The sequence below is a fragment of the Cheilinus undulatus genome, linkage group 2 (genome assembly GCF_018320785.1).
Source record: "Cheilinus undulatus linkage group 2, ASM1832078v1, whole genome shotgun sequence".
Classification (NCBI taxonomy): domain Eukaryota; kingdom Metazoa; phylum Chordata; class Actinopteri; order Labriformes; family Labridae; genus Cheilinus; species Cheilinus undulatus.
Window position 1 is genome coordinate 2,768,752 of NC_054866.1, and position 18,118 is coordinate 2,786,869.

The following is an 18,118-nucleotide window of genomic DNA, read 5'->3' on the forward strand; positions in this document are numbered from 1 at the left end:
AAGGGCCTGGTAACGTCTGCAGCCCTGTAAATAAAGGCCCTGTCTTTATTTGAGGGTTTGTGGTGAATAAAGATATCCAAAAATACTTCTGCTTTTTCTCATTCTTAATCAGGAGAAAAGAGGGAACAATACTTCTTAAAGAAACATGAAGAGAGTAAATGAACCGTCACTTAGATGGATGAGTGTGTTCGGATTTACTGAGTGTACCTGTGTGGGTCGTGTTTACTTGAGGAGGTTGAAAAAGAAGTAACAGGAAATGCCACAAGAAGAGGAAGTTTCAGAATGACGATGCATGCTGGTCTCTGAGGTTTCCAAACATTTACATGACAGACACTTTTAGTTTGGAGGCAGCTTTGTGAAAGTTTGACCTCCATGGCGCTCTCAGAAACAGTGAAAAATGAACGAACATAGTTGAACTTGCGCACTTAAAAATAACTGCAAATTCCTTGAATAGAATTTGAATAGCTGCACCCCTTCACACTTTCTCACACAGAGCCTTGGTCAGCCTTTAAAAGCAGTGAGGCAGATAGAGGAACACACTGATATCCTCATTTTTTACTGGGTGGTGTTGATAAAGGACAGCCAGTGGTGTATTAGTGTGAGCAGTATTGGATATACTCTTAATTTTCAGTTGGGTATACTCTGGTGGTAAAAACATTAGTGAGTATAGTGAGTAAACCAGTGAACCCTGTAGCTAACAGCAGACAGCCATTTAGGAATGAATGGCAACAGAGGAGCGTTAGTACTTTACAGCTCTAAATAGACCTGCTGCAACTGTCCTCAGAAGATTTCTGCTTACATTGAGTACAAACCTTAGATTTTAAAAAAGTACTTTTTACCACAGTTTGACAGATTTACCTGGCCTGGAGGTGATTGATATTGCATATTTCTCAGTCCTGCAGACCTCCTAGTGGCATCGTCAAGCCAGATGAAGGGAGACAAGAGTCTAGAACAGGGCTGTTCAATTACAAATTCAACTGGGCTGGATTTTAAAATCAAGAAATGTTGCTGTGTCGAACGTGTTTGGTGCCTATTAAGCAGCTGGAAATGTCAAATTTGGAACCAAAACAGATCAACTTGATGAAAAATATGCACTTTTTATTCATATTTCCCCTTTTAAATTTGGCAACATGACTAAAGCACATAAAAAAATGCTTAGAAACACGACAACAGAGCTGTATTTCAACATAACCTAAAGTATTAGAAATATTTTTTTTTCTCTTGAATTAAAAAATGAAATTCTTTAAATAATGGTTTTGGTCACATCTTACTCAGGCGTATCTTAAGGTATCCTAAGATAGAGGAACGCTAAGAGGCTAGTTGAGCCCCTTTAACATAAGAAAATTCCTCATTTAGTTGGAACAGAGATGTACTATCAACTGAATTAACCTTGTGGTGAGTGGCTGAGTAATGATTTTGTTCACGGACAAGCCTGTTCTATGAAGCGTCTCAAATGTGAACCCTGTTAGCTAATTCCTGTTTGAGTGCCAGTTTCCTTTCCTCCATCCTTTGTTGTAATTTAATCCACATTAAAGGGGACATATTTTACCCTTTTAAGACAAGTTTATATTGTTCTCAGAGGTCCCCAAAACATGCCTGTGAAGTTTATTGCTGAAAAACACTTCAGTATTGGATTTTTGCATGTCTAAAAACACCTCTGTTTCAGCCTTTGAATGGTAATTAGCTATCTGACTCCGCCCCTGACCACACCCCTCTCAGGAAATGGATGCAGCACTCATGATATTACAGACACTTCATTTTTTCCAAAGTTTAGACAGGGATTCGAGCCATCTCCCAGACCGTAGTGCTTAGGCCCCTGGTGAGGTCACTAGATGTAAAATCTGAGAACGGCTTGTTTCAGCACACATTTTCTGAAAGGTGGAGAAAGAGAGGGAGAGAGGGAATTGATTTTTCTGGTATTTGAGGGGATTGTGGACAGGCCAGGCCTTTTAAAAGCCAGACTTTTGAAGAGTCGTCTGGGAGCCAACCAGCTCTGTTGAACTGAGCCAAAATGTTCTGATCTCTAAAAAGAGACGGTTTTACTGTCACAACGGTCGAGCAAGGCTGGGCAGACATCAGCCGAAACCCCATGTGGAATCAGAGTTTAATAAGCTAACCGTGGCAAGACTGTTCTGAACCAAATGGGACCACTTTATTAGCCCAGTATTGACAGGATTTCAGGAAACAGGCAATGAGACTGTTAATTATTTATTCCAGGATAACTTCTGTGTATGCGTTATAATTCTTGGTAGAATTTAAAGTATGTTGAAGGCACCCCAGCTGAGAAAGGCTGTTTGAGATGACAAGAACAAAAGTGGGAATAACCCAGGTTATGATGTGACTGCAGGTCTGCTAGCTAAGGCTTAGTGGGTCAGGGACATGTTTAACTTCCTGAGACCCTGCCTGCACATATGACATTACAATCTGGCTTTCCTACAACCTAGTAATAATTTTACTATAAGAACTTTTGAGATAAATGTCTGGAATGTCCATTAAAGTTTAAGTGGTTCACTTGAAATACTGGGAAGATTTTGCCATGAAATTTTCAGGAATATTCATGGATGTTTAGGGACATTTCTTTGGAAGTTTTTTGCATTTTGGGGGGGAATCTTTTGGGGAAATATTTTGTTATTTTTGTGTAATGTCTGGAAATCTGTAAATTTTTGGATTTTTTTTTTTAATTTTTGGGGGCGGGGGACTTCAAGAAGTGTAGGTTTTCTCAAGGAAACTTGGGAAATTATTGTTTTATTTTTTGTAATTTGATTGGGAATTAGAAGGTGGGTTATCCTTTTAAACCTTGAGAGTTTTATGAAAATCTCAGAGAATTTGTTAGGATGTTCGGGGAATCTTCTATCCTCTATCTGGAATCACGAGGAAAATATTTTTACAAATTGGGGAGTTTGCTTTGAGATTTTGGGGTATTGAAAAAGTAAAATTTACTTTCAATTTTTGGTGAAATTTTTGTAAACATTTTTAAGGTAAAGTTTCACTGAGACATATGAGGAATATTTGAGGAAATTTTAAGGGGAACTCAAAAAAATATGCTTAAGAATTTTTCACAGAAATTTTTGGTAGTTTCTTTGAAATTTGGGGGAATTTGTGTTGATATCAGACATTTTTGATCATAATTAATTCCTGATCAAAGCCAAGGCTGAGATTTAAACTTATCAGATCCTAAATAAGTGGGAGAAACTAAAAAAGCATTCCAAACAGAAGCTCAGGTATCAGGAGGTTATAGAGGATGATTCTGATGATTCTGATGGGATTCACTGATGATTTTAAAAATCTTAATAAATGTTGGAGTAGAGGCAGTGATTTACAGTTTAAGTAGAAGGTTTAAGCTTTGAAATGCTTTTTATTTCCTCTCTTTATCTGCCACTGAGGCTGTGAAATAAAGATTTTAGTAAACGTTAAATTTCTGTACATTTTTCAAGAAAATCCTTTGGGTTTTAGAAAATGTTTTCAAACGACCCTTGAGTTTTAGAAGGTGTTTTATTTCACAGCTTGTAGGGCTGTACAGGTTAAAAGCTGGTGAACGTGAGTCTTAGCATCTCTGCTTTTCCTTTTTTGTTGTTTTGATTCACAACAGCCACTGTCTGAACCATATTACACCCCTGCACTGGTGAATATAGTGGAAAAGAGATGTTTTTGTAGATTGGGACAGAAGTTGCATGAAATATTCAAAATTTTCATAGATAAATGACTTTAATATCAAAACGTGGTACTGTAAAACCGCGCCCCCTCCCTAGTACATGCTGTGAGTTTGTGGTCTGTAATGTGATCTTGTTTTCGTTCTTGTCTCTGTACAGGCTTTCTAAGTTCTGACCTCGTCAGGGATGTGTTCGGCTTAAAGAGAGGGTTGACCTGCATGGGTCAGGTTACCTTTCAGACAGTACAGTCCCTGCAGCTTGCACTGAGCGAGTGCTCTGTAATGTTTCTCAGACAAAAATACATTCATTCAGGACCCAATCATTCAGCACTTACCTCTTTAAAGGTCTTTATTAGATTGCATTCACATGTAAAGTAACTAGAGCCTTGGTTTTATGTTTAAAGTGTGTGTGTGTACACACACAGGGTGGTAATGTAAACACTCCTACACACTCCTTTAAACAAAGTTCTTGGTGCTCATTTCCCTCTGAGACTGATAGTATTCACAGTCCACACCCCTGAGCAGCTTTAGCTGATGGTGTCTATACCTCCACCAGTCGGCCATTAAAGGTCTCTGGGATAAAGAGCCGCCTTGTTCCTGCTCTGCCCATGAACTTTCACCACACCGTGAAGGAAATGTTACATCGGTCTGAGGGAAACATCAAACAGTGAATGCTCATTCAGGTTTTTAATGTGATAATGGATGGTGTAAAATCTGTCACAGTGCAGGTGTTTGTTTCTGAGATCTAGAGGATACTGGTCTTTGTTTAGGACTGTTGGTTGGCACTGTTATTATTTTTTTAAATGAGAAATATTCAACAGACTGATGGACTCGAAGCAGCAATCACTGACCTCTGCACAGAGCTGTGGCACCAAACATTTTTAAATTCATATCTTTCAGAAAAAGACAAGGTCTCATCACCTGGCAACTGCTGAAAAACCGAGATATTATAACAAAGCTCTTGTCACATTGGACCCTTCTACAGCACGTGCACACTACTGAAATCCCTTAAACCAGAAAGGTTAAAGCCACTTTGCTTCAGCGCAGACAGTTTGATGTATTTATGATGTGTTTGGGTCAGTGATGCTGCTGTTTGGGTAGTGAAAGGAAAGACATTCTTCATTATTTAAGACCAGCCTACACTACTGAGTGGTTAGTCCAGTGGTTCCAAACCTTTTTTCCACTGACCCCCCTTCACATATCTAAGAATAACTGTGGCCTCCCATACCCACAAAAATGTGACATATTGCTGTCAGAAATACACAGAGTTTAAGTTGTTTTAATTTTGTTTTGATTTATTAACCCTTGTATGAACCATTCATGTGTGTTTTATCATGATTTTAGGTAGTTTGAGTGAACCTAATACTCACGATCTCAGAGCAGACAGACCCTGGCATCCCCCCTGAAATCTCTAAACCACTCAGAAAATTATACCAAGCTCATCATTTTTATCATTTTTTCTGCTCTACCTCAACTTTATGAAATAATTAGTTGATTTAATTTACTGTATTCAATTTAGTACTACCAAAAAACAAAAACCCCGCCAAAAAATTGGATTTTTAAAAATTGCTATTTAAAACAATATAAAAATCACTGAAATGATGCAAAATTACCAGTGCCAGTCCTGTGCAGTATGTGTAAAATGAATTTTCAAATCCAATTCCAATCATCCTGTTTCCTGTTTTACTTTGCCTATTGACATCAAACAAACACTGAAAGAAAGCTTAAAAATCACACTCTCCACACTAGGTGATTGCAGTGTAAAATGTAGCTTTGTCCGTCATCTGACAAAGAAACAGATGAAATCATGCTGGCGTGACCCCTAAGGGTTAATGGCTGAAAAGTAGTTTCTGTGCTGTTTGGTATCATGGTGTGTACCATACTGAAAATGGACCACAGAAAGCTAAGGAGACAGTTGTCCCAGGAGATTAGAAAGAAACCTATAGACAAGCATTTTAAAGGTAAAAGCTATAAGACCATCTCCAAACAGCCTGATGTTCCTGTGACGATAGTTGAAGATATTCAGAAGTTTAAGGTCCACAGGACTGCAGCCAACCTCCCTGGATGTGGCCGCAAGAGGAAAATTCATGATAAATAGAAGAGGCAATCGCTGCAATCAAGTGATTTCTGTAACTCTCAGTGAGACCTCTGCAACTGTCCCAGGTATTTTGGCCCACTCCTCATGATCAAACTACTTCAGCTGTCTCAGGTTTGAAGGCGGCCTCAACTGACTGCATGTTCCAGCCCCTTACTCAGATGTTCACTAGGATTTAGATCAGGGCTGACTTCACACCATGATACCAAACAGCACAGTGATGGCTTTTCACCCTTTAAATAGGCAGACAGACACATGTGGTGCTAATTACAGGATGCACCTGAGTTTAACACGTCCCTACGGTCACATTATTTTGCATCTTTTCTAGACATACCATCATTTTGTCCAGGCTGGTTTCATTAGTTTTTTAGAGTGACACAATTCAAAAGCAATGTCTGACTTTCTAATTACTTTTGTCACTTTTAAGTTATTTCAGTGACCATTATGAGTTTTTCTTTCTCTAACGGAAAGGTGCCAACAGTTTTGTCCACGTGTCTGTTAAATTTCACCAGAGAGCAAACATGGCTCCACATTTGACTACATACTCACATAATTAGAGGCTTACATCCTGCTTTAAAATGACACTGAGTAAAATAACTGCAGTATTTTATGAGTACAAGTACTCTGCTTTGTATCTGCACAGTACCTGCTGGAAGCTAACATTAGCTGGTTTACATTATTAAATTTTCTGAGGATCACTGTCAGCTGTCGGTCAGTGTTCTGGGTCTGTAATGTTAGTTAAAGGCAGCCATATGCTGCTCATGTTAGCAGGATTTTTCATGTCAGGGTTAGGAGTCTGTTCAGCATTGTATATTTTATGATTTGGAAGCATTTTTGAGACATTTTCCTGTGTTGACCTTGTGGGATTACCCTTTACTTGTTTATGCAGAGCACATTCAGTTTGATGTGAAATAGATGGTGCAAAGAATGACTTTTCCTTCTTGGACTTATCAGCAGATTTGAATTATTCAGGAGCACATTAAACCCCATCTCTTTATACTATAGCAGCTTTGTAGCTGTTTGTCTATGATATCCTCTAGAGAGAGGGAGTGACTGAGCTGAGCTAAAAGTAACACGGCCTCATCTCAGCCACTCCTCGCTATTCTCATAGCTGAGAGCATACAGAGTGAAGCAGAGTAAAACCTTACTAATCCCATGTAACAGCCATCTGATCAGACTCAAAATGAAGCAAATCACACCGTCTGATTAAATGTCACACAAATGAATTTCTTTATTACAGTCGTTAAACCTGGAGGTCACATGCTAGCTCTTAAACAGTCATATGAAGTGAACTTAGGGATCATTGACTTTGTATTAAGCTGGTCTTAACTGCAGTGTTTTCATAGTTTCCAGCCTAAAAACTGTCCAAAAAGCAGCAACTGTCCACAAAAACAGCCCGAATAGTTCATTCTGTGATGCCACTTTGTTTGCAACATTATACACTATAACAGTGGTTCTCAACCTTGGGGTCGGGACCCCCTTGGGGGTTGCGAGACACTGAGAGGGGGTCTCCAGCTGCCCTAAAAAACTAAGAATGTTTTTTAAATGACACCACTGCCACTTTACACCAGTTTTATCAAATTTTGAGCCATTTTCATTATTTTTCCCAACAATTTTAACAATTTTTTTGTCATTTAACACCGATTTTTGTCATGTTTAAACTCTTTCCGACACTTTTTTCTGCCTTTTTTTGCCACTTCTAAACCAATTCTTGCCACTCAAGCTTAATGTTGCCTCTGTTGACCCATTATTGCTACTATTAACCCCTTTTTACAACTTTTTATGCCCATTTTTCCCATTTTAACCACATTTTACCATTTGATATGCCCATTTTTGCTAGTTTAACCAAGTTATGCCAATATCTGACAATTTTTCTTTATCAGATAACCCTTACTACCAGTTTTTTCTAATCAATTTTTCATCTCATTTCTCCAAATTTCCACCCATTTTTGCTATTTAAACCAAAGTATGCCAATATGTGCCGTATTTTTCTTTATCAGATAACCCTTATTGCTATTTTTTTTTATCAATTTTTCATCTCATTTCACCAAATTTCCACCCATTTTTGCCAATTTTTAAGCCTTTTCAGCTACTATTTAACTCCCTTTCCCCTCTATTTATGCCCATTTTTGCCACTTTAACCAGTTTTTGCCTTTTTTTTTTTCAATTTCTGTCTAATTTTTGCCACTTCTGACCCATTTCGGCTGCCTTTAAAATCCAATTTCACCACCTTTTCCACTATTTTTTGCCATTATTAACTTATTTTAGCAATTTTTAAACCAATATTTATTCTTTTTTTTAACAAAGGGGATGTACATTTTTAAGAAGGCTCTTTATTACACAAAAAACTATTTTTTTCTTTGATAAAGATGGTTATTTTTTCAGGTTAGATATAACCTGAGCAGACACATGTCACATGACTATTCTTGAATGTGCATGGATGTGTTGAACCACCTTCAGGTACAGGGGGGGTCCGGTCTCTGCCACCTTCTTTTGGGGGTTGTGGGCTGATAAGGTTGAGAACCACTGCTCTATAAAAGCGCACTGATGGCCAAAGGGCACATAAATAACTTTTATGACCAGGAACAGTAGATACCAAACATCACAATGCTCTGATTTCAGGTGAATTACATCGGCCTGCAACTCTGACAGAACTCAACAAAATAACTATGAGCAGCTATCGCAGTTTATGTCAGTAAAGTGAGAGTACATCACACATCTAAACTATATGGACAAAAGTATTCAGCCACCTGACCATTATAGCAACAGGGACTGTAATGACATGAAATTCATGTACTTTAACCCCTTATAAGGCTGTTGTATCATATTTGATACATACTTTTATGATACCTCTATCTAATCAATATGATCATAAATTACTAAAAAAACTTCTGAATACAATCTGAAAAATGATAAAAATGCCCTGAAGTGGAATATTAGTTACCAAAAACACCTAATGTATCAAATGAGATACAAAAAGATGTATATGTTAAATTTTATGGAAATTTGAAATTTTTTTTCAGTAGAAAGTGAAATAAACATTTTAGTTCCAAAAAATTAGAATTGTCTGGCTATAATTTGTGTTTTCAGGCTTTAAGGGGTTATAAATGGAGTTGCCCCTCTCCTGCAGCTCTAACAGCCTCCACTCTCCTTGGGAAGCTTTCCACAAGATTTTGGATTTTTGTTTTTGTGGGAATTTGTGCCCATTCATTCTGCAGAACATTTGTGAGGTCAGACACTAATGCTGGACCAGAAAGCCTGGCTTTCAATCTCTGTTCCAGTTCATCCCAAAGGTGCTTGACGGGGGCGAGGTCAAGGCTCTGTACGGGTCAGTTCAAGTTCTCCCACACCAAACTCATCAAACCATGTCTTTATAGTCCTTGCTTTGAGCACTGGGGCGCAGTCGTGTTGGAATAAAAAAGCTGTTGCCACACAGTTGGAAGCTGAATGCTGAAGCATTAAGACTGGCCTTCACTGAAGATAAAGGGTCTAGACCAGACCCTGAAAAACAGTCCCATATCATTATCCCTCCTCCACCAGACTCTACTATTGGCACAGTGCAATCAGACAGAGAGAAATCTCCTACAATCTGCCAAACCCAGACTCCCCCATCTGACTGCATCTGATTGGTCACTCCACAGAACACGTTTCCTCTGCTCCACAGTCCAGTGTTGGTGTGCTTTACACCACTCCATTCTTGGCATTGGACTTGCTGATGTGAGGCTTGTGTGCAGCTGCTTAGATCCCAGTGCACAGATTTGTGTTTACATTAATGCCAGGAAGTTCAGAACTCTTCAGCTATAAAATCATCAGTGTGTGGGCAACTTTTGTGGACCATGCACGCTGTGATTTTACGTGGTCTTCCTTTTCTTGGCTGAAGTACTGTTGTTCCTAAACTCTTCCACTTTCTACTAACATCACTTACAGTTGACTGGAATATCCAGCAGGGATGAAATTTCATCGACTGTCTTATTGCGAGGTGACATCCATCATGGTACCACACATGAAGTTGCTTCAGAACGACCCATTTAGGATCACAGATGTTTGCAGTAGACTGCATGGCTATGTGATGATATGATACACCTGTGGCACCGAATCTGATTGAAACACCTGAATTCAATTATAAACAGGTGTGGCTGAATACTTTTGTCCATATAGTGTATGTTGTTCTTTGCAGAAGCACACACATGCTCAGAATGCTTCACTTTAGCGTCACTAAACAGGGATGGAGGCGGAAAGCTGGTCCTGTGCAGACGTTATGCCTTTAAAATCAACATTTCAGCTCATTAACACTGCTTCTAAGTCTGGTTGGTTCCCTGATGTAACTTCATTTTATCACCACTGGTGCAAAAACACACGTCAGTTCTTGTGAGGGGAAAGGTGAGGTCAAGGTTCATCAAAGTCACATTAAACCAAAATGTCTTCATTAGAAGAGTTGCATCCAACTTCAAACTTTCAGTAACTTTATTTGAAATGTCTATTTGTACTTGTCATTCTCTCTCACAGTGTAGCTGTATATGTGTGTGGTTTCTTCGTCTTTCCCCTCAGTCAGCTGTTTGTCTGTTTATCTAAGCTCGCGCTCTTCTGCTGTCTCATCTCTTTAACCGTTCCTGTTTGACCTCCTTCTGGTTCTCTCTTTCTATCTGCTTGTTTTTTCGTTTCCTCGTGAAGTTCTAGTTTAATTGACGGTCTTTCTAAACGTTTATCCTTGAATCATGTTGAGTTGGCACTCAGAAGAAGGAACAGCCACATCATCAGTGAGTTCACCCCACACCCCCGCCAACCCAGAGTCAGAGAGAAGGTGGAAGAATTTAGAAGATGACGCTGCTCTCACAGCCAGAGTTGTTGTTATTGTTGTGGAGATGGGTGAGGCAGAGTCAGAGGATTACAACAAAGGATTAATACCAGCATAACTTGTTGTAAACTAAGGCTGACCTGTAGCATGAGATTGAAATACTGCAGTCATGTCTCTATAGATAGGGTAAAAAGAGTTCATTCTTTATGGAAGATACGATCAAAACAAGCTCCTGTAAGGTGTAGTCAAAATAAAGTAAAAGAGCTGAATGACTCTTCACTCGTTAACCAGCTAAAATATTTAACAGTAGCATAGAAACATGGCGTTTCCTGCAGGAAATGCGTCAGTTAAATGGTATCCAGAAATGTAGATCTTAATTTTAAGGATTCTCTTTATCGTAGGGGCGTACCGTAGGGGTTCAAGACAGATTTTCCTATATTTTGCTGCATTCATTTTACCCTCTACCTTTACAAGTCTTCCAGGGCCGACTGCTGAGAAGCATCCCCACAGCATGATGCTGCAGCCACCATGCTTCACAGTGGGGATGGTGTGTTTGCTAAACATACTGTCTTGCCTGATGGCCCATTTTGGTCACATCAGACCAAAGAACTTTTTTCCACTTGACCATGGAGTCTCCCACATGCCTTCTGGTGAACTCTAGTCCAGATTGAATCTGAGTTTTCTTCAACAGTGTCTTTCTCTTTGCCACTCTCCCATAAAGCTCTGACTGGTGAAGAACCCAGCCAACAGTTGTTGTCTGCAGAGTCTCTCCATCTCAGCTGCTGAAGCTTGTAACTCCTTCAGAGAAGTCATAGGTGTCTTTGTGTCCTCTCTCACTAGTCTCCTTCTTGCACGCTCACTCAGTTTGTGAGGACGGTCTGATCACGGCAGATTTACACATGTGACATATTCCTTCATTTCTTCATGAAGGCTTTGACTGAACTCTGGGGGATATTCAGAGCCTTGGATATTTTTTTGTATCCATCCCCTGGCTTAGACTTTTCAATAACCCTTTCTCTGAGTTGCTTGGAGTGTTCTTTTGTCTTCATGGTGTAATGGTAGCCATGAATATTGATTAACCAGTGACTGGACCTTTCAGAGACAGGTGACTTTATAATACAATCACTTGTGACACATTCACTGCACTCAGATGATCCAGGTTTCACTAACTGTGAGACTACTAGGCAAAAGTTTGCCTAACTGACAGTAGCCCAGTAACATCTGCTCTGAGAAGAAGCTCCCTAATTGGTTGGTTGACGTAACAGTCAGAGAGCAAACAAAGGGTTAATTGAGAGGGAAAAGCAGTGTATGAAAATTCAATTTTTGGGGAAGAATGGTCCTTGTGTTAAAAAGAATGTACTTTAAACTCCAAAGAAACTGACAAAAACTGAAGAAAAATGCAGAGGAACAACTGTATTCCTTTTAAATGTATTCCTATCCACAAAGTTTTCAAATGTGTTTCTCATGTCACAGTCATATTGAAATGTTTTTTTCTTTCTCCTTTCATATCCGTTATGCTTCCTTCCTGTTCTGTTTCTTCTGCTGGTTCATACTCGCCCCAATTTCCTTTCTGTTTGAGTACGGATACACACAACCACACACACAAGCCCACTAACTAGGCAGATTTGTGGAATTAACTGTTCTGATTTCTCCTGTAGTTGACACATCATTGAATGTGGTTTTAAATAATTTATTATTTATTTATTCATTACTTTGTGTCACTCCTTGATCCATATTTTCATTTTCAATGTAAGAAGAACCATGTAATAAAATTAATAGTCCTTTAGACCTGAGAAACCAGTTTACACTATGATAGAACTCATCGATCCTTTTCTCATTCATTTAGTCTCATTATGGGGACCTTATGATCCTTAAGATTGTCTTTGTGAGCTTAGACTCTACAGTCATGTGCCTATGTTTTAGGCATGTACAGTGCTAAAGATTCATCATTGGGCCCAACGTGCCACACCCTTGGGCTAGAGAGGTGGTCATGGGGGGTCAAGCTCAACAGCATCTCTTTTGTCTGCGCCTTTTCACCCCTGGTAATACGCCTGGAGACCGCCTCATGTTTTTGGGCCATCCACAGCACAACCAGGTGATTGTGGCAGTCCCACTACTCCCTCGGACAGTACCCTAGGCCAAACTAAGCCCCCCAGGACCCACCTGGAAAAATTAAACATCATTTTAATTTTTCCATTGAAAAAAATTCCAATTTAATAAGCCTATGTATGTGTGCTCTTAACAAAATTTCTGTGTTTGAACTATCCGTTATTATGACGGTGTATAATAAAGAGGATTCATTAATTTTTAAGGAGAAACTCAAAATTCACTAGTCTAAAAGGTTCTTATTACAAGAGAAAAAAAATTAAACTTTAAAAGTTGTAACTGTATGTGAACCAAAATGTTGAATTTCTTAGACTATAATGTCGAAAATCCAAACACTGTTTTCAGGGGGGGGGTTTGTAAGTTTTTTGTAAGGAGTTTTTTTTTTTACCTCACAATATTGTTAATTTAACATTTTAAAAACTTGACATTTTGAGTTTCTAGTGTCAAAATTTGAGACTTTTTAAACTTGGGAATTTTAGATTTTTTCTAGTAAAATTCCAACTTTTTAAACCCTGAAATTCTGAGTTTGATTACTTGTAAATGACTTTATAACCTTTAAAGTTTGGGTGTTTTTCTGAAAATGTTAATGTTTTTGCACAAAATTGATCAGATGTCCCTCATTTTTCAATCTTGTAGGTTGGCCCTAGTACATTTTCTAATCATGGTTTTAAAACAATGTATATAGAGTTTTTAACAAATGTATTAGACCACCTGTCATAGTTGTCTCAGATAGCTCTCCACGTTTTACCATTTTGAACAGGAATGAGGAATTTCAAACTGAATTCACCTTTTATACCCAAATTTGAGCCGGCTCACTGGGCTTCTCTGAGAAGTCAGAAATGAAACAAGCATAACATTCAACCACTAAAACTCATTTTTCTCTTCAGGAATGCAAGTAAATAACTATAATTTGACATATTAATCAAGAAATAATAATGTGCTTTACTATTTTTTCAGTTTTTTGTAAATCAGTAAATGTGAAAATTCATGGATAACAATAATAATTCTATTTTAGCATTAAAAATATCATTTGGGTTGAAGAGCTTCTACATATTGGTGTATTAACCATTGCAGAAACATAAAAAATGATTTTGGTAATTACCAATGCTGTTAATTCAGGGCAGCTGTGGCACAAACCTTACTTTGGTTAGGGTTAGGGTTAGGGTGGTGTAATAATAATTTAAGCACTGTGTATGCACATCTAATCTAACAAAGTCAGAGTTGACAGGGTCCCACACCTGTCCTGACATCTTTGGTGCCCCCATAGGGGTGCCAGGACTCCAAGTTGGGAACCTGAGGTGCCAATCTGGGGTCTGGTACTTGCCAGATACACCCCTTACTCCACCCTAAAGGTGTGAACTTTGTCATTTTGTCAGTAGATTATTTTCCCGTTCCCCTGGTAATGTGCAAGGACATCCACAGCACTACTGAGGCTGTGTCAATCCTCCTTCCTGCCTGATGGGGCCGCTACATCTGTGCCTTACTGCAGCTTCCATTTTTGGCCCTGACATGCCTAAAAGTTCTGCACAAGTTGCCCTGTATATAAACTGCAGTCTGTTTTATGGAGTCTCCCAAAGGTGGCTCTCAACTGGGTGGTTGGGACCAAAAAAGGAGGTGTGCCTGGAAAAACAAAAGTGGCAAACTTTAATGTATGGAAGCTGTAAGAGGACATACATCTATGTATATTTAATTATCCTCAGTTTAACTGTAGTAGCATGTCAGTTTTGGTTGTTTCCTCATGATGTTGACTTGTTTATCTCTTTATCTTGAGGTAACAAAGCTAGCGTTTCCATGATGACGTGTTAAGTTCTCAAGATCTTAATGCAAGAGTGACAGCAGTTTGGAGAAGGCCTTTTTCTGTTCCAGCATGGCTGTGCTTCAGTGAACATAGAAGGACTGTGAAGACATGCTTTGACATGGTTTACAACCCCTGCTAGTATAATGGTCAGCCGAACTAATACTTTTGTCCTATAGTGTACAATCATGACTTCCTAAAGCTTTGATTGTCATGCACTGGTCCTGATAATGCCCTATGGCCACATCAGGGGTCATACTGAAACAAAGGAACTGAGTTTGGAGACCAAGCTGCAGGGTTTTATTGGACAGGAAGCAAAAATATTGTTGTCACTGGAAAAAAGGCTTTAGAGACATTTGGCACTGCAGATACAGAGGCATCCTGTCTCAGTTCAGGTTTTCTGCAAGGTCAGTGATATAAAGCAAGTACTGGACAGGGCTGTAGGCAGAGGATTATCTGCGCTTGTTCCTTTTCACAGTGCAACCCTTGATCCAGCTGCATATGCAAATGAAAGCTGCATGACTCAAAGTTTCCACTGAATTATCCCTTATCATCATTTATAAACTATACATGTTAATGATTCATGCATGATGTAAGAAAGTAATGAGACAAAGGTGATGTGGCCAGTACACAATCATGTTTATTTTGTGCCCAACCATTGCTGTTTTTGTAATTATTTTGCAGACAAAAAGGTCATATATCACATAAAATGGAAGGAGTCAGGGAAAGCATGCATCATGTCCTTTTAAAGGAGAGTTAATCTCTCTCACTCTGTAAAAATCCCTGATCTGGAGAGATCAGAAGCAAATCTAAGAACTGCAGTACTATTTTGTTTCATAGAAGGAGGAACAGATGAGCTTTTTTAATGATGTGGAGACATTTCAAACTCAGATAAAAGTGTGTGCCACACTGTCAGTATGAGTTAAAAGGCAAGGAGTGAAATAATGTTCTGTTGGTTGTAGCTGGCGCCACCCAGTGAGCACTAAAGGAACTACAAATATAGTCCAGCAGTGTTGTGAGGAATACCACAGTTTTCTGCCACAGACTCTCACCCTGTTTGAGTTTTACTCGTTAGTTATTCGTCCTTCAAACCGAGCTGAGGCCACTCACTGATCCTGTTGTGTTTCTTCTCTCTGTTTCTCCCTCTCTCTCCTCTCTGTCTCTGTTTTAATCATTCAGTGGTGTACGAGCATCGCTCCAGGTTAGAGAAGTCACTTCAGAAGGAGAGACTGGAGCACAAAAAGGCCAAAGAAGGTGAGAAAAGTAACACATGCACTCAATTCTGACTTCTTTGCTAGGCTCTTGGGATTTCAGATCTCATTCTGAACAAATATTAGACTTAAGTGATGAATACTATTAAATCCAAAATGTTTGATTATGGTGCTATAATGTTATTTTTGTTCAGGAGACCTGCAGAATATTCTGACAATACTTACTGGGGCTGGACAATTTTGAAAAAATATCTGATTGTGATGATTTTGACTCATTTTGCAAATTGGATATGAACTTTTGTATTAGAGGGAATGATAGTTGTAATATAATTTTAATATATAACAAGAAAAACATACAAAGACAGAGAAAATTGGATTTTTTGCACACTATTCTAAAAATATGCCACTAGAATGATTGGATGATATATAATGCATAACATCTCTGCTGTAAAAAAGTGTTTTAAACTGGTATTTAGACACAAATTTCAGGTTAAAGAAATATCCAATAGATTAGATGTTATCGTGCATTCAGAAACTATACCCCATTGACTTTTTAAGAATGTGTTAGGTGCCTCTCATTTCTCTGATCTTTGCTGAGATGTTTCTACACCATGATTGTAGTCTACCTCAGACCTGCAAAGTGTTTTCTCTTCAGTTGCTTTATGATAAATCACATTAAATATGCCATTTTACATCTGGTTTTTCAGATTATCTGGTTTATAAACTGGAAGCACAACAGTCCCTCAACAAGGAGAAGGTAAGTTTCCACAAAATGATCACCTCTGCCATTACTATGTATTACTGTGTTGTGATATTAAACAGGCTTCAGTATCCTTTGATTTTTAGTGATTACATAAATGCTCCATAATAGAATAAAAACAGTAAGGATGCTTGTCCCTGTAGTCAGCACCAGAATAGTAGTCACGTAACATAGTTCTTCATATCATTGATCAGTTCAGAGTCGTCTAAACTGTTCTTATCCTGCAAACCATCTTTACATCACCCCCCCCCCCCCACTGTGAGCCTTCTTAGATAAATAGTGATTAGTTGTAACTGTTTACTGAGTGATTTTTTATCTTAACACTAGTTGACTAAACCGAACCATCATGTCTGTAGTAGGATTAGGCAGTATTCCTTTTTTAATACCATCATACCCTCCCCAGATTTTACCAGGGTAAACGGTTTTACGCCAGGTGTTAATAAAACACATCGTACAAGCACTCATTGGCATGCATGTGCAAGCATTGCAAGCAGAGCGCGCCTCTACTGGCACTTCATTAAATCCTTTATCAAAATACTGCAGCTCAAAAAAACAATGTGTCCAAGGTGATGTTTACAGGAGAGCTGGAAGTGATTTACAGTTAAAGAATGGTTTTCACACATATCAGTAGTTTTATCAGGACAGAGGTGCAACCAGAGCTTCTCTTTTTCCTCTACATCTATGATGCATATGTGCTCTTTTTCCTCTCTCTTCTCTCCCCTCCTCCCGGAGCTGATATGAGTAAGGGTTAATGCCCGACAAGGTGTCCAATTATCAGGGATTAATGGAGGCAACAGTTCAGGCCTCCGCGTTGTCCATCAACCCGTGATAATTGGACACCTTGTCAGGCATTAACCTGCCGATGCCAAGGCCAAAAAAAGAATTAATAAATCCACTAATTTATCATTTTGTATGTTTTATAATCAAAACCTAAAGTTTTACGAAAACAACACTCCCTTTTTCTTAGCAACCCCTGAGGGCTTGACTAATACCTGGAATAGTCATTTCAATCCCATAATAATCGTAAGGAATGTAAACTGAGTTCAGTACCTCAGGATATAGTATGGGCCATAGATACTAAGTCGCAACTGAAATCTTAATGGATTTATTGATGAAAAGGCATGAAGATGAGGAAGACTGAGAGTCATCAGTGATCAGACTATAAACCTGTAAGCTAACATGGGCAGTCGTCTGATAGAAAGCTTTGTTTTAGCAGACCAGCTCAGACATCCTTCTGCACTACAAGGTCACAGAGGTGAGATGGAGCTGTCCACACCCCGCAGGTGCTGATTCTCTGATAGAGACACGTCAATATTTATCAGATATTATCATGCCGTTTCATCAGAAACGTTTCCTTTGGTCCTTCAGATAAATGATGGCTTCTTTTCTTTTGTTTCATGTTATTTTAATCTTCTGACAATAGTTTGTAGAAGTTACAACAAGAGGGAAGTGATTATTTTTTTTTTTTTTTTTTTTTTTTTTTTGCGACACTCACCTCTAAAAGCCAGCTCAGACAACACAAATTCAGCCAGATTTCAGCCCGGCTGCAACATTGCAGCTCATCATCAAAACTCAGGCCCAATTAAGAGTGTCGGGAACGACAAACAGTCTTGTGATAAATAATAGCAGACATTAGCATGTCAGAATTTCTTGTACATCGTCGTCTTGTTTGACACCCTGACCTGACGTTAATGATGTGAATCCTGA

The 18,118-nt window shown here is 38.8% G+C and overlaps 1 protein-coding gene across 3 annotated transcripts in view; it reads left to right on the forward strand.

Moving 5' to 3' along the window:
- Positions 1-18,118, forward strand: part of golim4a (golgi integral membrane protein 4a) — a 57,673-nt gene that overhangs the window by 18,332 nt on the left and 21,223 nt on the right. For all 3 annotated transcript variants that reach the window (XM_041811727.1, XM_041811733.1, XM_041811739.1), the window contains exons 2-3: positions 15,620-15,694; positions 16,359-16,408. In XM_041811727.1, the coding sequence (XP_041667661.1) occupies positions 15,620-15,694; positions 16,359-16,408 (125 nt within the window). The remainder of the gene's footprint in view (positions 1-15,619; positions 15,695-16,358; positions 16,409-18,118) is intronic.